The sequence below is a fragment of the Lipophrys pholis genome (genome assembly GCF_963383615.2).
Source record: "Lipophrys pholis genome assembly, chromosome: 16".
Classification (NCBI taxonomy): domain Eukaryota; kingdom Metazoa; phylum Chordata; class Actinopteri; order Blenniiformes; family Blenniidae; genus Lipophrys; species Lipophrys pholis.
Genome location: NC_137634.1, coordinates 26,592,107 through 26,614,166, shown reverse-complemented (window position 1 = coordinate 26,614,166; position 22,060 = coordinate 26,592,107). Strand labels below are relative to the sequence as shown.

General features: G+C 44.6%; 1 protein-coding gene across 1 annotated transcript in view; it reads right to left on the bottom strand.

Moving 5' to 3' along the window:
- clmpa (CXADR like membrane protein a) overlaps nt 1-22,060 on the bottom strand; it is a 63,082-nt gene that overhangs the window by 3,340 nt on the left and 37,682 nt on the right. The window contains exons 3-4 of the mRNA XM_080483791.1: nt 16,738-16,936; nt 6,434-6,601 (exon numbers count right to left, since the gene is read on the bottom strand). Of these exons, the coding sequence (XP_080339917.1) occupies nt 6,434-6,601; nt 16,738-16,936 (367 nt within the window). The remainder of the gene's footprint in view (nt 1-6,433; nt 6,602-16,737; nt 16,937-22,060) is intronic.

Sequence of the window (22,060 nt, the reverse complement as noted above, 5' to 3'; positions counted from 1 at the left end):
TTCAAACAATCAGTAACACATTCATCCATCTTCTCCCTCTTATCTGTTTCCTCAGACTGGTGGTGTCGGTCTGAGCACCGTCACCCAGATCACATTGACCCATTAAGAACCTTCCTGCAGGTGGAGAGCCCACAGGAAGGTGGAGAGCCCACAGGAAGGTGGAGAGCCCACAGGAAGGTGGAGAGCCCACAGGAAGGTGGCACCCAGCGGGGGACATGAACCCTCTACCTTGAGATTGAGAGTCTCATGCTCTACCTACTGAGTTCACCAGGGACACAATCAGTAACACAGTTTTCAGTAATTTCAGCCTGAGAAGACACCGTCAGTTTTAAAATCTGAACTTGTTGACCTTGATGTGAGTTAAACTAAAGATAATAATTCATTGATTTGTCACACATCACACAGAACTCCTCCAGTTACACTCCTCAATTCATTTGAGCTGCACCCTTCCTTTTTAACAAACCCCTTCTGACCAAGCTACTGCAATAATATCCATCTTCTATTCGGGTCGCAGGGTGCTGAAGTCCATCCCAACTTACTATGGGCAATGGCAGGATGCACCTGGACAGGTCTCCAGTCCAATCACAGGATTGTCCCGTCACAGGACAAACTCCCAGAGACAGACAACCACACACACTCACATTCACACCTCAGGGACATTTAGAGTCCCCCATTGACCTCACAGGCATCTTTTTGGACTGTGGGAGGAAACCGGAGTACCCAGATGAAACACACACACACACACACGCACACACACGCACACGCACACACACACACACACACACGAAGAACATGCAAACGCCACACATAAAGGCCTGGTCAGCATTAGAACCCCCTCGCTCTGTGGCAAGCGTGCTAACCACTGCTCAACCATGCAGTAAACACACGCACACACGTGTACGCATGTACGCGCATACACACACTATTTTTTTTTTACAAATAATCTAGTTTTTCATTAGAAAACTAGATTATTAGCATCCTGTGATTTTATTGTAAATCATTTTAACAGTAAATTGAAAACAAGTCTCGATTCAGTCGCTCCACTAAAACTAAAACCCTAAAAACAAACTTCTGCCTCCGCGGAGAAACAAGGAAACTAAAAGACTGAAGAGGCAATGCAGGAGTGCAGAAAGGAGAGGGAGGAAAACTAAATCAACTATTCACTATCAAATACTCTCTGGACAAATCTATATTAATATTGTCAAACCATAAAAAACTTCCCTCTTTTCAAAACTTATTTCTGATGATAAAAACAACCCCAGAGTTCTCTTTTCCACCACTGACCATTTAATTAAAACTGATTTTGATAAGTCCTCCGGGATTTTTAACATAACCTCTTATGTGAGGACTTTGCAGACACTTAAGAAGTAAAAATGATGCAATAAGAACTGGTCTTTAATCTCAACAGGTTACATTTAAGGCTTCTGTACCATTGCATTTACCTGAGGACACACTGGAGAGTTTTGTCCTTGTTGACTTTGACACCATAGATATACAACCTAGATGCCTTTCTGCACTGCCTGTAGCATGCCTCGCCGTCCGCCATCTTGGGAAGGTACTCGCAACTCAGAGCTGAACGTTACATGAGGCGAATGACGAGCGTCCAATCAGCAGCAAAACAAGCTTCTTGACTCTCTCAAAAGGGGGTGGGGGTGGGGGGCTTCCTTTGAGGCTTCCTTTGACACTCACCAGATTAATTAATTTCAGGTTATATAACTTTGGTCACTCTCCAGCAATGAAATTGCCACTTTAAGTTGGTTACAAGACATGAAGGATTCACAGAGTTAAAGAATTATAACCAATAATTTAGCCTAATGCTAACTATAATTAGCCGGGGGTTTTCTCAATATGAACCAATGTTAACATAAACACATACAATTGACAAATTCTTAAAATACTTATTTTCAAGAAGGGCTTGATCTGTGTCATTTCAGGAAAATCAGATTAGGGAGCAACACATTCTTTGGTGGATTTCTTAGCCATATTGATCATATGTTTCGCACAAGCGGGAGACCTCCCCAAGATGGCGGCGCTGCAGCCATGTTACATCAACAGGCGCTGATAGGCCGTGGGGAATCTAGTAAATCTACGGCGGACACTTAGTGGAGTTTTCTCCCAAGTTACCCCACAACTTGTCTTTTAGACCCGATTCCCTCACCTTTTTTATAAAACATTCTATGGGTTCTTTGAGTTTGAGCTTCTTAACATCATGAATTACTGTCTACAGACGGGTGTTTTCCATGCTGACTTTAAAATGGCGGTGGTGAAGCCAATTCTGAAGAAGAGCAATTTAGACCCTAACTCTCTGGATAATTTTAGTACGAACCACAATACTGAGACAGCCCTATTAAACATTGTTAATGACGTCAGATGTAATATGGAGACTCAGAAACTCTATCTCTTTCCCGCTGCTACTGGACCATAGCTCCTGTTGCTACTGGATCTTAGCTCCATCCCGCTGTTACTGGATCGTAGCTCCTGGTGCTACTGGATCTTAGCTCCATCCCGCTGCTACTGGATCGTAGCTCCTGGTGCTACTGGATCTTAGGTTGGTCCTGGTGCTACTGGATCGTAGCTACTGGTGCTGCTGGATCTTAGGTCGGTCCTGGTGCTACTGGATCTTAGCTCCTGGTGCTACTGGACTTTAGCTCCTGGTGCTACTGGATCTTAGCTCGGTCCTGGTGCTACTGGATCTTAGCTCCTGGTGCTACTGGACCTTAGCTCCATCCTGTTGCTACTGGATCGTAGCTACTGGTGCTGCTGGATCTTAGGTCGGTCCTGGTGCTACTGGATCTTAGCTCCTGGTGCTACTGGACCTTAGCTCCATCCTGTTGCTACTGGATCTTAGCTCCTGATGCTACTGGATCTTAGCTCCTGGTGCTACTGGATCTTAGCTCCTGGTGCTACTGGATCTTAGCTCCTGGTGCTACAGGAGCTTAGCTCCATCCCGCTTCTACTGGATCTTAGCTCTGTCCTGGCGCTACTGGAATTAGCTCCTGGTGTTACTGGAGCTTAGCTCTGTCCGGGTGCTACTGGACCTTAGCTCGGGGTGCTACTGGATCTTAGCTCCTGGTGCTACTGGAGCTTAGCTCCATCCCGCTGCTACTGGATCTTAGCTCTGTCCTGGCGCTACTGGATCTTAGCTCTGTCCGGGTGCTACTGGATCTTAGCATTTGATACGGTTCATCACCACATTTTGTTAAATAGCCTTCAAAACCTGTTAGGACTCTCCAACACTGTTCTTAACTCCTATCTCTCAAAAAATCGATGTAAGTATGGATACTTGCTCCTCAAGAACCCATAGAATCAAGTGTGGAGTTCCCCAAGGTTCAATTTTAGGTCCAACACTTTTTAATCTTTATATGTTGCCGCTTGGGGACGTCTTTAGGAAACATGGCATCAGCTTTAACAGCTATGCTGATGATATGCAGCTGTACATTGATGTGTGTCCTGAGGACACAGGGCCATTCGATGCGCTTTTTATTTTATTTCACATTGAAAGTGGTGGATAGCAGACAACCTCCTCCAGCTCAACAAGGACAAAACTAAGAGAGAGGCTTTTACCGTCACTGCAGGACTGGAAAACCTGGCACTGTGTTAAAAACCTGGGCTTTCTCTGGGTCAGTATAAAGACTCCTGCTCTCCACTCACCCACTGCCAGATTGTTCTCCTGCTCGCACGCAAGACCGTCCAGCTATATTTCCCGGATTGAAAGCCTGTTGCCTCCTCTGCCTGCTTTTGACCAGCCGGCCTTGCCTGAACCCTGCCTGTAACCTCAGCCTTCTGTCCTTGACCCCGAGTTCCTGGTAATTCCCTTTTGAAATCGAGACTCTTGTTTTGCCGCACTGGTGGCTCCCCTGTCTGGATCTTCGCCTGCTGGTTCTTCTGTTGCAATTGCTGGTATCACCTTCTACTTGAATAAAGCCCTCACCAATGGTATCTGTGTGTCCGACTGTGCTGCAATTGGGTCGCAAACACACCCGTTACACCTATTCTGTTTCTTTCAGATTAGACATTGTGTGAAAACTTACATCCCCCAATTTCCCAATAGACCACCGGAATCATTGTTCAAACAGTTTTTGACTCTCAATATTAGAGGGAAAGGTCTTATAGGAACCATATGCAGCTATATCTACAGTCTGTCTCCAAACCGTCTGAGCTCTCTGAGGTCCGCCTGGGGTCAAGACCTCAGGATCCCCTTATCTGATGAAATCTGGCAGGAGATATTAAATAGTGTTCACACATCTTCTATTTGGGCAAGACATAATCTCTTACAGTGTAAAAATTTACTAATGCTAATCTGGCCAAAATCGACCCTGACAGGACGGACGCCTGCAGTAGGTGCAGACAATCACCTGCTGACTTTGGCCACATGTTCTTCACTTGCCAACTGTATGGATTTTGGACTGCTATCTTTGAAACACTCAGCAAGTTTGTAGGTCAAACCATAGCACTTGAACCCATTACTGCCTTCTTTGGAATCACAATCTCAATCAGAGTGCTTAAACCAGCCTGGATTGTCATTGCTTTTACTACTCTACTTGCTCGAAGACTGATTCTCCTGAAGTGGTCTCATTCCACTCCACGTACTCATGATATGTGGATTCAGGAGATGCTCCGATGTGTTACTGTGGAGAGGATCAGGTTCTCCTTAAAAGGCTCGTGAGACAACTTCCACAAGACATAGCAGTACTTTTTAACACACATCAACTCTCTGACAATCGTTGCAGAAAGTAAATGAGACCCCCCCCCCCCCCCCCCCCCCCCCCGTTTACTTCTTATTCATTGTACTTTATCATTACTTTTTCTTAAGAAACATCTTTTATTTTTTATTTTTTTATTTTTTTCTCGTTTGTCTAACTGTCTAAGATGTGTGTTGGTATGAATGAAAGAAATGCATGTGTGATGAGTTGGGGAGTGTGGGAATAGTATAGGGTGGGAGGGTGGGAGGGTGGGAGGGTGGGTTAGTGAAAAAAAATACAGCTTTGCGACAGAACTGCTCATTATTCTAACTGTCGAACAATCCTGTTGTTCTGTTCTGTGCAAATCTCAATAAAGAAAATTTGGAAAAAAAAAAAGATTATTGTAAAGCCCTGCTGTCTGGTCTTCCCCAGAAAACTATCGGCAGCCTTCAGCACCTCCAGAATTCAGCAGCACCAGTGACGAAGAGCACATTACACCTTTTTTAAAGTCACTACATTGGCTCCACTGCGTTGGGTTTCAGGATTGATTTTAAGGTTTTATTACTAGTTTTTAAATGTCTTAATGGTCTTGGGTCTTCTTATCTTTCTGACCTGCTTTTACGATATGAGCCCTCGTGGTCCCTGAGGTCCTCTGGCTCCGGCCTGTTAAGGGTTCCTAGTGTCAGGACCAGGACCTGCTGGGTCAGGGTCCCTGAGGTCCTCTGGCTCCGGCCTGTTCAGGGTTCCTAGTGTCAGGACCAGGACCTATGGTGAGACCTTGTTCTGTCACCATGGCCCACATTAGAGGAACAGGCTGCCGGAGGGCCTCAGGGCCACAGAGACCCTTGGTGTTTTTAAAGGCAGGCTCAAGACCAACCTTTTTAATTTTGCTTTAAATTAGTTGACTATTTTACTTACATTTTAATTTTTATGTGACCAATGTTTTAGGTCAATTTATTTTATTTTATTCATCGATTCATTTTATAAGCTCTTAGTATTTTAACCCAGTGTCTCCTCACGGGGGCGCTCCGCACCAGGAGCTGTCTCTGGTCTGCCTGTGGGGGGCGTCGTCCTGGGGAGCGTTCTGGCCATGGCGGTGCAGCTCAGCACTGATCGTGGCGTGGGCTCCTGACCAGCTAGTTCGGGGCGGTCCCTGTGGTGGGGCTCCCCCGTGGTGGGGGCTGAGGTCGAGGAGGTCCCTGTGTGGAGTTTGCATGTTCTTCCCATGTGTGTGTGGGTTTCCTCCGGGTACTCTGGTTTCCCCCAGAGTCCAAAAAACCTGCACTGGGGGTCCCAGAGCAAGACCCTCCCAACCCCCCCACAGCTCTCCAGGACACACTTGTAAAAGAGATTATTAATCTCAATGTGTTTCTCCCGACTAAATAAAAGCAGACTTCAATGAAGCTCCCTTGATATTATAAAGTACTGAAAAATGTCATCACAATGAGCTGAAACCAGCAAACAATCCAAAGTTTGTGATACACCTCACAGCCGTGAGCTGACAAACGCAGTCCCTCAAAGCAGGACATTGCACCAAAATATCACCCACAGACATTTGAAATAATTTGTGTTAAGTTTTTCAACCTTCAGAAATCTGGTCTGGCCCAAGGATATATAAAGAATTGTTTGAATTGCCATGATATTATGTTTGTAATGTAGATTATTATATTTCATCCTTAGGCTTTGTCACAAAGGATTATCTTGGTCTCACTGACATAGAGGGAAATGCGTCACTATCTGATCAGGCTTACCGATCAGGGCCAGCTGAGGCAGCTTTCCAAAGTACTTGCCCTTGTCCAGTACTCTCTCCCATTTGTAATGAATCGGATCAGATCCATCGGCAGACTTGCAGCTCATTTTAACATCTCCGCCTTCCAAAAGTTTGCCCTCCATCCAGCACCGTGGTTTGGACGGCTTCACTGCGGGAAAAAAAGAGATGCATAATTACATGTACAACTGATCACATGATCTATCACATGTGACGAGCAGTGTTTACATTTGTCCATATCATGCGTTTCAGGCTGACCACTTGGAAGATTGTACTACTGCTGCCTGTACGTCACTTCCACTAATGGCCTGGGGCACAGTTATGAGTCTTCCAGCCTGTGCTGGACGGATCTTCTGTCCAGGTCACTATCAGACACTGAGGCCCTGTTTACACAACAACGTTTCACGTGACAACACCTAATCCACTAAATAAAAGGAGTGCGTTTCCACTGCAGCAGCGGACACAGAGACAACAATGTAGTTAGTCTGCCGGGCCACTGGAGGGCGCTGTTGCTTGATTTTGTAATGAAACTACACAGACGTGTGCAGAGAACAAAACACTATAAACATGAAGAAAATGGAGAGAACCTGACATCCGTATGGACTGATGATACACCGGATGATATCAGGGAGAGTCTCAACTATTAAACTACTGATCTGGAGGCTAAAACTAGAATATGGACCGCGGGTCGTACCACTACGGGTCGTACCACTACGGGTCGTACCACTACGGGTCGTACCACTACGGGTCGTACCACTACGGGTCGTACCACTACGGGTCGTACCACTACGGGTCGTACCACTACGGGTCGTACCACTACGGGTCGTACCACTACGGGTCGTACCACTACGGGTCGTACCACTACGGGTCGTACCACTACGGGTCGTACCACTACGGGTCGTACCACTACGGGCCGCCATGTTTGTTTACAACTGGATGAGCAGGAGGGAGGGGGGAGAGATGCGCAGTAACAGGCTCTGTCGCCTCCATCAGTCTCTCCAGGAGGGATTTGTGCCGCGAAAGAATCTTTCCACCTTGAGAGCCGGATTAAAAACTTTGCAGATACAGTGCATCCGCAAACTGGTGCCATGTAAACGGACCCCCCAAAAGTGAAGGAAGTTTTGCGGATACACTCAAATTCGTTGTCGTGTAAACGGGGCCTGTGTCTCTCCAAACCTCCAGGTAGGACATCCATGTTCTAATACATAGTTTCTTTGGAAAATTAAAAAGACTGACTAATTCAGACTGGCCCATTCTCTTAAATGAAAACATAGCGTGCACTGATGATGAAGTATTTTCCTGCAATGCCGCCGTCCTGGGACGTATCAGCAACACATGCTGTTCACAGCACAAAGCCTCTGTGGTCCGATGCTCTCTGACCACCTCGGGAAGGGGTTTGAGTGAGGTGCTTTGGTGCCTGTTCATGTGGTCTCATCACCCGAAACGCATATTAATGCAAAGTCTGCAGGTTTGATTCCCCATGAGCAAGATACTGAACCCCAAACTGCTTCCAGTGGATGGACTGAGCTCCTCGCATGGCAGTCATTTCCATTGGTGTGTGTGTGTGAGAGAGAGAGAGAGAGAGAGAGAGAGAGAGAGAGAGAGAGAGAGAGAGAGAGAGAGAGAGAGAGAGAGAGAGAGAGAGAGAGAGAGAGAGATTTGGGGGCTTCTCAACAGTAGTAGTATAAGTGAAATCCATTTCATCCATATCTGAGATGAATGGAGCTTTCTTGACAGACCCTCAAATGACTGCAGTCTCACCAACATGAAATACCACATCAACTTGTCCAAGTCTTTTCTCACAAACAGCTCAGACCCTGAGCTGAAGAAGTGTCTTTCCGCTTTCCTCGACAGGAAGTGAGTTAGGCTAAGTGTGTGTGAAGCATGTCTTGACATGTGGTGTTCTGCTGTACTGAAGCAGAGATGGTAAAGTCCCGCTATATGCTCTGAGATGAATTCCTAACGTCCAATCGCCTCGGCCAAATAAAGTGGCTTCGCTCGATTGGAAGTGAAACCGATGAATAATTAATAAAGAGGGGAAGTAAAATGTGCAGAGGTTTGTTTACAGCGCTGGTGTTTTGGATAGTAGGTGTTTGCTCTCCTTACAGTGCTCCATGCATTATAGATGATGTGATATTAGCAGTGGGCTGCATGCTGCTACACTGGTTGGAAAATCACAAAAGACAATCTGGGTTTGATAGAGGGGAGTTTCTTTTAAAAATGAGTTCGGTCTTTGTGAATCAATGGTGCCCGATTGTGAAGATATTGTGAATCGTGTAGGTTTTTTCAAGCTTAAAACAATGTGACAGAAAATAATAGAGCAGAGAAACTAACACTAACTTACAGGAAGATAATTATATAAGATGAATATCGAATATTGAAGAAAGGGTAGGATTAGATAACTTTTTCTTCCTACCCCTTATCAGGCATGTCAATTAGATATTGGATATAGTATGTATGTATGTATGTATGTATGTATGTGTTGGTACAATCAAATATATATAGCTATTTTCTGTTAATATATTTTTATAAAATACAAATGTATTTATTTATATTAGCAGTATATCAATAAGGGTTTATATACTGTATGGATATATGTATGTGCTCTTGAATTGTCACATGCCTGGAAAATGGCCTAAACGTGCTCAAACCTTCGTGTAGAACCGTTTTATATTGTGTTCACCTTTGTCCAAGAGATTTGATAGACATGCAACATGAAGCACAGAAACGTCACTGACAGCCATACTCTACACCCAACAGGAAGTCCACCATTTCCCGTTATGCATGAAACATGTGAAACACAATCCTCCTCGAGGGTAAGTCCTCAAATATGGCCAGTATATACAACAGGCCTTCCCGATGAATACATATCAAAATGTAACCATCATTTCAAACGGCGGGGCTTCAATGAAGATCTGCTGGTTCGCCATGAAACAGGAAGTGAAGTTAGAAATCTGACACAGGGTCATTTATATAGCAACTGTGAGTTGAGGGTTTGTTCGGGGGGTCATGCGAACCTGGTGAGAGATGATGGTATTGGTAACAAATTGGGCTCTCCATAGGGGAGAGCATAGAGTCTCTCTTAAGGCCTTCACATGCTCTCTGCAAGGCCCGTCTGCAGACCGTGTGCAGGTCGTGGGCGCACACATGATTGTATTCATGCTCCACTTCTGGGCTCACTTCCATAACGTTCCATAACGGAACGGAACGATCCTGAAACTATCTCCACTTCTGCTGCCCGGCGTTCTCCACCTTTCCTCAAGTAGTTTCTGTTTCACTTCAGGAGTTCTGAGCCTCTGAATCTTTATTTTATTTAACTTGTGATTGTTCAGACGGGAGACGGAGGATCTCCTCACACAAGAACCCAGTAGCTCTGGAGCATGAGCAGTCGGTGCGTACAGTGGGGCCGCAGCGGACCCTGCGCAAAGGGGCGGATGATCATTTTGACTTCACTGCGCAAAGGTGCACGGCGGAGAGCATGTGAAGGCCTTTAGGCTGTGGAATGGGGCCTGTGATGGGTGGGACAGTGGGCAATGGGATGATGGATTCTTCACTGATGAATGTGATTGTCAGGTCTGGGAGGTATTCCAGAAAGTGGGTACTCTGAGATACTCTGAGTTTTTACAAGCCTGAACTGAGGGAAAGTGAGTTATCCGTTCCAGAAAGACGGCTGAACATATCCTGCTTGCTGACAGGTTTCATAGTGGTTTTACCTGTTTCCACCTTAAGCGCTACCAGAAATGGATTATCTATTATTTTAAAACCCGATCGACATCAAGGAAAAAATATTTGAGATAACTTGCGTTGTGAGAGAATCTTCCGGTCCAGATGAGATTTTTAGTTTGTTTTATTTTTCGCACTTTATTAATTCACTGTGGAAGAATTTCCTTCCCACATTGACTCGTGCGCTCACACCAGAGCACATTTTATGCACAGCATTACATTTTTTTGTGAAATTGCAGTTTTCTTGATAATATTGGCGAAGCAGCAATATGTAGTAATTTTAGTATTTTATTGAGTGTTGATGAACACATATATCTTAAATGACTCCACGCTCATAAAAAAGTGCAACCACTGTGTTACTCTACTTACTGGGATATTAACAGAGGGGATGAGTTGAAACAACATCTTGTTATTGGTTTAAGTTACTACTTGAAGTAGCTACTGAATGAATATTGTTTCTATCTAATAGTCGACGTCAATTTAAATATTAAAATTTAAATCAAAGTGTGGTGCAATTATATCATATATGCATATAAGCCTTTTGAACGAATGAATGAATGAATGAATGAATAAGATAGATATAATTAACCCCGCCCACCCCCACCATGTCAGATAGAACATTTTGGCCCCCTTGTGCGGGTGCAGGGAAGAACTGTCATTTGACCCAGACATTCAACAAGTCAGCCGGTCCAATTCTATTTTTCTGTTCCAACATGTTCAAAAGAAGCTTAATTGGGGGCAAACAAGTCCAACTTGGCAACACAGTTTGCAGTCAGCTGTCACCTTCAGTGACTGCGCCATCATTTCAGATGTGTGCTGCATGCAGCATGCTGCATGAAGGATGCTGCATGCTGCATGAAGGATGGGAAATGAAGCTTGAAGAAGCCATCAGGCTCCCAGTTCAGAAAAGGGAGAGAGCAAGAAGAGAAAAGGAGAAAAGATAAAGGTATGCATTATGCTTGCTTGTCATCTCTATGAGGATTATGTATGCAATGAAACAGATTTGGTTGTTTATTGGCAGAGAGCTTTTGCAGTAGTCTAAGAACTTGCCTGACTTACCATCACAGTCCAGGAGTCAGCTTGAGTGGCTGACATTCATCAATGAAAAACAACTTTCAGAAATCTGCTCTCAGAATGGGTCTGACCCGGAGCGAGTTACTGTAGCTGAGGCAGATAGACGTTTTTCAAAGCTGAAGCTTATTAAAACTTACCTGAGGTCCACCATGTCACAGGAAAGTCTTACTGGCTTTGCAATCATCAGCATAAAGCAAACATTTCACATGTTGATCTAATTGATGATTTTGCATCACGGAAGGTCAGAAAGGTGAGATTACAGGCAGGAGTTTTGGCAGGTTTGCAGGAAACACTGGATGTTTTCTGCCACTGCCACCGAGATTGAAGCAAAAGTGGCCTGACACTTTGAAATTGCTCACATTTGCGTACAACTGTACAGTTCACCAATTGACTGGCTACTTGCTGTTTCTGGTTCTGTTTGGACGAGTGCCAAGACTTCCCATTGATGTATTTTCAGTTAAGTCATCAACAACCCAGAAATAGAAGACTATGATGGATACATCCAGTCACTGATAGGGCTTTTCCACCAAAAAGAACCAGGTTCTAGTTCAGGGCCGGTTCTTAAATGAGCACCACCAAAGAACCGGTTCTTTTTCCACCGTTAACAGAGCCAGTAGAGCCTCGTCACTGCGTCACTCCAAAACGTGATACGTCACTGATTTCACCAATGTAGCGCTGACAGCCTCATCCAGGAACCAGGAGACGGACCGTACCAGTGGTTTAGTCCGGGTCGCTCCATCTACTCTGACCTGAACCTCTGATGCACCAAAGAGAAAGAAAACATTACGTCTCTTCGTCTCTCTATTGGTGTTTTTTCCCGTCTGTCTTGCTTTAGTCCGGAGCCCCAGAGTGGACATAGAGGGGAAAAGAATAACACATGTATGATTTTGGGGCTTATTCTTCAACATTTGGGCTTTACATTGTGAATTTCTGCTCCTTTCACTTTATTTCTGGACGTGTCTGAATCAAATGCTTCAACATGGAAGAATGGAGGTGTAGAGACATTTCGATTTTTTCCCAGAATTCTGAGGAACCAGTCCAACACGTCTGTCTAGTGCTGCAGCGTCTACTGGAAAACAAGTTGTTCGCTAAAGCAGAGAAATGTGTATTCCAGTGCGGAGTCTGTGATCAGCGCCATTTTGTTCCAAATCACCACCACAGCGCCACTGATGGTGGGAGGCAATAGTACATGATCTACAGTGCGACCATACTTCTCCAGAATTGAAACATTGCCAATGTATTATCAAGATGGCGGCGTTACGGGCGCACACATGCTTGTATTTGGTCGCTGCCACAAATGCACACGGTCAGCGCCATACCACTCTCAAAATTGAAACCCCGCCAGTGCGGTATCAAAATATGGTGGTGTACGGGCGCCGGCATACTTGTACATGGTCGCCGCCATATTTAAAAGGCAAAATGATGTCAGTGGCTAAAGTTACGACATGGCTTCATGGATCATGTTCAGTTCTATGAAGCACAAGTACACTGGAAGGTACATCCAGGTAGATGAGTTTTATCTGAATAAAGCTCAGAGAGCATTTCTAAGGTCCAGAGCCAAGTGGATGGAAGAGGGAGAAAAACCCCATCATATTCCTCTAAGTTAGAAAAATAGGTAAGAAAGAAAATACAATTCACAATCTCATGATGAACAGGGAAGAATGCTTAGAACCAAAAGGTATAGCCAAGAAGACCTTGAATTTCTTTAGATACCTTTATGTATCTTCTTATTCTAAGAAAAATGCTGAATTACTTTTTATTGAGATAAAGAATCTGATTCCTGTAAATTATGAAAATTTCAGATATATTTGTGAGGAGGATTTGAAAATTGAAGAATTCAACGCATCATCAAAAACAGCCTCTGACTGATCTCCAGGCTCAGATGGAATCACTGCAAACATCTACAAACATTTCTGAAAAGAAATGAAAATGTTGCTATTTGAGGCAATAATGTTTTAATGGAAAGGAATTATTGACAAGAAAATGAGGCAGAATTAAATTAATACCCAAATAAGGAAAAGACAAATAATTATTGAGCAAACAAAAACCTATCACTTTCCACAATACAGAGTATAAAATACTTACTTCTGTATTGGCAACAAGGTTAAAAGTAGGTACAACCAATTTTCTTAGTTATATACTCAGTCAGGGTTTCTTAAAAGAAGATCGATACACAATCATCCATGACCAGTGGCAGCTTGTCAATAGGGGGCGCTAGGGTGCCGCCCTCATCAAAATTTCAGAAAAAATGTACAGACCCAGTAAACACGTAGTAAAAAGTAGTTGTCACATCTGTTCACTCCTAAGATGTGTCTGACTTTTGATTTTTCAGCATTCCCGTTTCATACAGAGTTTATTTGCGGTTGTTTATTTGTGTGGACTTAAAGACATACGTTTCAATACGTTTCAATGGCGGGGCGCCGGCCAAATGAGTGTGTATGTATGTTCTTAAACATTTGGCTTCCATGTGACTTAATGCTGGTCTCTAATTGGCTACTTAAAGATTCTCCTCGGGACGCAGCTCTCGTCAATCTGGCCAATCAACGCTTAGTGTCAATCTTCATCCAATTGGATTAATTCATCATGACTCTCGTCAATCAAAGTCACGCCCCTGGCAGCGTGTCACACTCGACTCAATCATACGGACGCAAACTGAAGAATGGGACGGCGACCAGACACGAGACGATGGCGGCAGAAAAAGACAATTCAGTCAGTAATATATAAAAAACCCTTTACACGGTGTTCGCTGGAGGAAAAGGAGCAGATAAAGGAGCTTGGACCGGCTTGGACCGGCCCAACCAGACTTAAGATCCAGCAGCCAGGTGACCGTGGACGGAGTTCCACCCGGGGTTCCACCCGGGGTTCCACCCGGGGTTCCACCCGGGGTTCCACCCGGGGTTCCACCCGGAGAAATCTGTCATAGTCCATGTTTCATTGGAGGTTGTAATATTTGTTAGAGGAGAAATGTACTTTGAAATACCATTTTAAATATATCCTTGTCATTTTGCAGAGATGTTACAGTCTATCACCCAATCAGCACTATTTTTTTGGGTTTCTTTTATAATGACAATGACAATTATTTAAAATTATATCAAATCAGATCACAATTGCAGTAGTCAAAATAACTGCAAGATGGTTTTTTTTCCAAAATCATGCAGCAACAGAGGGTAACAGTGTCACCAAAACTGCCTAAATGAATTACATATACATTTTGTTCTCTATGTGTTTTTGTGTTTATTCTCTGTGTAGGTCTGCAACACCATTCTGGGACACCAGGGAGCGCTTCTCCTTCACAGACCATCTTGTTGCAGGGGGACAGGTTTGAGGAACACCACAGGTCACTTCCTGAAGCTGTTCCTCAGAGCTCTGTGAAGGCCGACCCAATGCTGAATGGAAGCAAGCTGAAGACAGAACTTGGTCTCATCTACAGCAAAGAAGAGTCCAGAGTCTGTTGTGGTGCTGTGGACCTTTTCCAGCTCTTCATGGAGAACAATGTTGAAGAGGTCTAACAAACTCGAACTCTTTGAAAGATCCTCCCCACCACACCATGACCACAGCAGAAGCTGAGAGGTGCTTCTCAACCTTGAAGAGAGTAAAAGCTTTTCTCAGAAACACCATGACCCAGGAGAGGCTTCATGCTCTGGCCATGCTCTCCGTGGAAAAGACTCTTGTTTGGGAAATGACAGATTTCAATCAGAAAGTGATTGAAAGATGTGCTGGCCTGAAGGAGAGGAGAGCAGAATGTATGTTTAAGTAGTTTATTGTTATGTTATAATACCCACCTTCCTGTGTGCCCCCTCCCAAATGTTTTTACCACCAGCCGCCACTGTCCATGACTGTTCTCCCCTTTCTCTTCATAGTATCCCAATTAAGAAAGAAAAGTAATACCTCAGATTATGGATCTCTAAATGTTTAGACACGAGTGAAAGAAATAATGTTCATCAAACTGTTTAACAGCAAAAAAAATGTTGAATACCTGGCTCCAAAAAGACACGACACTGTTTGGAACAACACTGCTGATGAACATTGAAGTTATATCTCAGCTTATCTATCCTGCAGGCTGCTTAGCAATACCCACCAAGACTACTGAGGAAACAAAATCATCTTCAACTTTCTTTGGAAAAATAAGCACCATTACATGAAGAACGGTGACTTGGTCAAGAAATATGAAGATAGAATCAAAGCAATAGATGAAGAAATGAAGACCCTCTCAGGACTACTGTCATTCTCTGCAGAGTTACTGTACATCACTGCTGGTAAAGTTGTGTATATTTTGGCTGGTTATCTTGTACATATAGCCAATGTATATATTATGTTCTATATTTTCATTTCACATCACTGCACCTTTTTCTCATTTTATATCCCAAACTGTTGCTGAGCCGTGGAACAAAAGTTCATTCTGTGTACATGAATGAGAAGGAAGTTATTTCAGCAAGACACTGCAGCTGTAACCACAGTGAAGCTCAGGGTCAGAGGTCAGAGGTCAGCTGTAACCACAGTGAAGCTCAGGGTTAGAGGTCAGAGGTCAGCTGTAACCACAGTGAAGCTCAGGGTCAGAGGTCAGAGGTCAGCTGTAGCCACAGTGAAGAGTTCAGCTACAAAACTGATCTGCCTCCTTCATTCCTCCAGTGACAATGTGTGGCTGCATGAAGCAAAACAAATGACCAGAATGGAGAATAACTGTAGTTTCTTCAGCAGGAAGGAGTAAATGTCCATGACAAACCTTCAACATTTACCCATGACTACTTTAAAAGAAGAAAAACACCCATGAATCATGTCAGTGTACTTTTTTTACATACAAGCATAACTCTACACATAAATAAGGATGTATGGTGGGTCAGCCTGTGGCAGCGTGTGAAAACGTTCTCCCTCCGGTCATGATGACCTCTGACCCCAGCCTGGTTGATCCTTCAGCTATCAGGATGTCAATAATCTAAAAGAACAGTGACATGATGCGTATTGAGAGTTTAGCCAACCCATCAACAAATCCAGCTGTGTTGTGTAAAGACTGTCACACTGACTGATGAAGTGTTTTATTACCTGCTGGTCACTGAAGGCAGCTTCCTCAGTTTGAGCTGCTGCTTGAGGGCAGGTGATGCTGACGCTCTGTTCCTGAGGTTCATTCTGTCTGAACCGACCCTCAACTCCATCAGATAGACATTTGTGAGGTGAGTGCAAGCCACCTGCTGTGATTGTTATAATAATCAGCAGTTCATTTGATGCTTTAGTATCTGAGATATTTCCGAGTAATGCGTTCTATTTGAAAATGCGCAGTGATTTTTTTGAAGCACAATATGTTTGTCATTCGTCTCATGTAGCAGTAGTAACTGGAGTGTCCCAGCAGAGGGCGTATTTGGTAGGTGAGTTACAGGAAAGGCACACAGCGTTGCCCCTTCTGTCATCACTGGCATGAGCTGAGGGAAGGTGTGTGTCCCTCATGGTAATCATTTTAGATCCCTTTTTCCAGCTCCCTTCTTTAGGGCTACTCACCCAGCACGATGAGGCTGATGGTGCTCCAGTGATACCGGGCTCCAGTCTTCACTTTGCAGCTGTACTCTCCTGAGTCAGTCAGCAACAAGTCGCTGATCAACAGAGAGGCGTCGCCTTTTAGGTACTCTCCAGCAAAAGCTACACGGCCACGCTCCTTCTCGTTAGGGTCGAAGACTCGTCCAGCAAAGAAGGTGATCACCTGGAGAGAATCAAGGAAGTGAAACAAACAGCAGATGTGATGTACAATACATCCATTGTGCTGGATATGAGTAAATCCACTTGTTTTTACACCTGTGACAACCAATGTTGTGTATGTGGAATCAAAATGACAGATTGATTCACAAATCTAATTAGGTGCCTTTAAATTGGATATAAAAAAAAATAAATTAAAAAAAAGTGAAGACTTTGAGGTCAAAATGCAACATCACCAGTAAAATAATCTACCCACTGGTACAAATGCAGTAACCTTGAACAGGTTTTCCACTTTCTACTTCAAATACACTTGTTCTGATGTGTGACGGTTTTATTAGGTGCATTTATCTATGACTTTATACATTTTAAATTTTGTGATTTTAGCATGCAGGGGAAGTCAGTTGAGTAGAACAGTAAAGTAGTAGTAGTAAAGTCACTCTTATCACTCTTATCTCTCCCTGTCATTCCCTGTACAGGAAAACAGATAGATGCTCGATACAACTCAGACTGACTGAAAACCCATTTTACTTACTCTAACTTCTCTGTAGTAGATCAAACAAACTGTCCACACCAGTGTATATTCATGCATTAGTCAATTCCCCAGGGTAGCAGTTCCAATCCTATTGGCATCCTGTGTGTTTCCTCTGTCACATGTCCAACACTACAATGAAATGATTCTGTACGTGTAAACATAGGAAATGTTGGCTGTTTTGCAAAGAAAGACACATTAGTTTCATTGTTAATATCTTATGTTTCTTTAATGCTTATAAATATATTTTGTTGAGTGGGATAGCACAACACTACCTGTCCTAAGTTATTTTGTGGTTGCTTGGTGTGTAGTGAATTCTTACTATTTATCTCCAATCCCAGTTACCCTGTACGTCCCCCTTACCCCAGATCCCTCCAGGTTTCTACCCCTCTCAGCCCTCTGCTGATGCAGAGGTAAGACTTCCACCAACAGTGCATCTCGACTGATATCCTGGAATGTGAAGGGGGTATGCCACAAAGCTAGAGCAGATTATGGCCCATTTGAGTTGGTGAGGTGTTTCACTCTTCATTTAAGAGTAAAGCCACGGGCACTGCTAATATTAACCAAAAGGCTGATCCTTTCATTTCCCAAAAATTATCTTTGGACCTGAATGGAAGATACATAATCATTTCTGTAATAATCCAGGTAACCTTACTTTGCTCGTCTCCATCTATGGTCCTAACTGGAAAAACAGCCTCTTTATAACCAATCTGTTAACATATTTTCCACACCTGTGTAACCACTACATCATTATCGGAGGTGATTTTAACTTTGTCCAAGACCCAGTGCTAGGCTGCTCATTAACAAAGCTATTCAGCTGACCAAGTCAGCTGAGACTTTATTAACTTTTACATAACATCTTGGCCTTATTGACCCATGAAGGCACACATCCTTAGGGACTAAGTCATTCTCATTTTTTCCCCATGTTCACCACTCCCATTCGCGCATTGATTTTTTCTCCTGGACATTAGATAATTATCCAAATTTGTTGCTACTGATAACCATAGCATAGTTATATTGGATCACGCCCCCACCTCTCTCAATTTATCCTTACCCGCCGCACAATCTTGCCATCCTAAAATAAGAAGGGTCAGTTAAGCCCTTTCAGTGGCACAGTGCTACAAACAATATTTACCATCCTATATTACATTATTTTTGATCTTAGGAATTCACCAGAGGTTAGCAGAAGTATCTTCTGAGAGGCCTCCACGGTATACGTAGGGGGCCAACTCATCTCTGTTATTTCAAATAAAAAGAAAGTGACAACCTCTTGTACAACCAAACTTTTTGCCGGCTGTTTCGGTCTCCGGACCTTATTCCAGTTATTTCCTGGGTGTAATGTGCTGTTCTGTGTCGGTATGGGAGTTATTCCACCTGCACTTGTCAATCAGTTAATTGTCTGCTCTACTGGAGGGAATCCCCAGCAGACCCCGCCTCCAGCCCCCCCTCCTCTACTGCTGCTCAGTGTTCCCCTGCTTGCTGGTTGGCCGGCGCTCTCGCTGTCATCATCGCTTCCTGCCAATCACCACTTGACAACCCTCGTCTCAACCCTTTAAAAGCTGCCAGAGTCAAGAGCAAAAGGCGGCTGAGATTTAATCTGAGCAGTCCGCCTCGTGCCGTGGTGGTTTCTGAGTGGTATGTGACAATCTTTGGGTTCTAGGGTTTGGCTGGGTCACAGACTCATAGATTGATTGAGTAAATCTCTAGTATATGGGTGGCGGTTTGAGTGATGTTTTGTTTGCCAGGTAAGTCAGAGTAGACAGGCAGATTTCTTTTAGTAGTTTTATGGTTTATTGCCGTCACCCGCAGCCCTTCCCTAAATTGTTATCCTTTAAAGGTCATTTACCGCCGAGCCTCCCCTTCTTGAAGCCTGAATTCTGGGGTTTGGCTTGGTCACACACTCATAGATTGATTGAGTAGAGCGTGTTTTTCTGTTCTGTGCTGCTTTTTGACAAAAGCCTGGGTAGTATTGTTTCATTATTTTTGTGTATAAATAAATGAGTGTGTGCCTTATTCACCTTATGTTGCTTCCCTTACCTCGAGCCATACACTGGGTTGTAACACAGGCATAAAAATCTTGAGAATTATGCCATCAATCCAGGAAATGTGTCAATTTACAAAAAGAGTTGGAAGTGATTTCCACTGCAAAAGTCCAAACTTCACTATTTAAATCCAGTCAGTGTTTTAATGGATCTGGGGACTGTTTCCCGTCCCCCTCCCTCCTTTGCTTTTTTTCTAGGTTGGCGAGTGCTGGCTGGTGAGTGAGGTGTGGAGCGGTGCAGTTAATCAGTTGATTACCTGAGGCAGGGCATGGTCTACAAAAAACAATTCACTCCATAAAGCTGGCTTCAGACCAAGGCTACGTTTACACGTACCTGAATATTTGAAAATACTGTGATATTTCTCTGCGTTTGGGCCTCACATTTACACATAAACCAGCTACGATTCACCACAAATGATGATTCCTGAAAACTCTGGCCACCGTGGAGATCTGGATAAAATCTGTGTCTCCGGTTGCATCTAAAGGTGGAGGCGGAGCTTTCTGTCACAATTCGTGACATGGTGTTTTTTTTCCAGGATTCTGATTGGCTATCATGGCTTCATGCTTCTCACTACACTGCACCCTACAGGTTTGGCTGCTCATAGTAGCGCTGAACCAGGTGGATATGTGGGTCTGTGTAATGATTTTTCTTTTTTTTTTAAAGGTCGGGGGGGGGAAATGTCCGTTTTGTAAAAATCCAGGTATGCGTCAACGTGGTCCAAGACCTGGCGCCAGACCGTAAGCTACCAAAAGTTAGTTAATCCTGCTCTGATTTGCTCTGGCGTGCATTAACCTGCTTATCCTCTGCTTCAGTTCTGGACCTACCCTTACTGTATCAAGCTACAGCTCTGTGACTCCATTCACTGGAACTACTCAATAGACTCAGTTCTGAGGAAGGCTTCCGGATCTCTCTCCACCTGGCTGCTGCACCTGCCCATCATCAATGTGTTCAGCCATGTGTTCAGCCACCTTCACACAGGTTGCGAGAGCCATGCGCGCCCTAGGAAAGCCACTTCAGGTGGAAGAGTGGAGCATGAACATCAGAAGCTTCACTCAGGACGAGTCACCCATCACTAAACGTGTCTTGGTCGACGTCGCTTTCCAGGACATGTCAGTCATGCATCCCATCTACGTCACTGCTCTGAACACAGAGGAACTGGTTATTGGTCAGGACCTCCTGAACCAACTGGCTGTGCTGATTGACTGCCACCAACGGTGCCTTTGGTCCCAAGTCACCAGCCCGACTCCCTTTGGCCCAGAACCAGGCCACCCAGCTTCCAACAGCAGAGTTGCTGCCATCCAGTCCAGCGGTTCCCTGCCAATACTTGGGTCTCTTCCAAAGTCCGACCCGCACCGATCCAGTTCCACACATGAATGGAACCTCGGTACCTGAGGCACCTTTGGCGCCCTGATCAGAGAAATCTGTCACCAACGCCGACCTACTCAAAGTTCTGAGCCACCGCTCACTTTCAGCAGAGTCACTTCAGACCTTAACCAAGGTCCCTGGTTCCCGCGCCTCCTCGCCTCATAGTCCAGATCTAGACCCGACGATCTGTGACACATCTCTTCTTGAGCCGAACAATCGTTCAGCCAACCCGCGGGTCCAGAATCTGACACACGGTCAGATTAAAGTGACCACATTTCCACCATGAGAGATGTTAACTGACAGTTCATTTCACAACCTTGAACTGATGGTGCCTGTAATTGACAACCTGCCGTCGTCCCTCATCAGTGACGACATGCATGACACCGCTTTCCTCATGTTCACAACCAAAACCCTCACCAGCGCTCGCGAAAGGTGACATGGGTGTGTACTCTCCGATGACTCAACCAGAGAATATAGACACTTCAGGTAAACAGACCACGTCTGGACCAGAAGAATCTTATTCAGGTTTCTAGTCCAAGACTGAGCCACATTCTGCTAAAGCTAACGCTTTAACACAGCAGAAACGAGGAGAAGCATTCATTGAGGTCTTCCATGATTATCAAACGATCTTTGCGCGGGACTCGCATGAAAGGGGGGTCACAGACCTCCACCTGGTGCGCGTCCCCACGGACCCAAAGGCACAGCCATCTTTTGTACATAGGCACATATCTTTTCTAGCTGCATACGTGGTAAAGCGGTTCAGGACCACGAAGGTGGACCCCGCTAACCAGTACCAGCTAGTTTCTTCCTTTGGCAACCGCCAGTTCGCCTGGAACCGGTGCCAGTTCGGCTACTTAGACCCACCATCGGTGTCTACCATCCTTCTCCATACAACGATGAGCAACACTGCCACTCACGGCAATCTCATCTATGTGGACGACTTCCTCATGCGTCACTGCACCTTTGAGGAACGTTTAGCCGAAATACGACACGTCCTTTATTAACTCCTGGGAGCTGGAACCAAACTTGCTCTCAGCAAAGTTCAGGGGTGCCGCACCAGAGTTGACCACATCGGGCTCATAGGTGGCGCTGATGGGATTGAACCCCGAGCAGGGTGAGTTCACGCCATTCAAAACCTCAGAGCCCCGACTAACGTATCAGGACTTAGGAGCCTCCATGTGGTCTGCAGCCACTC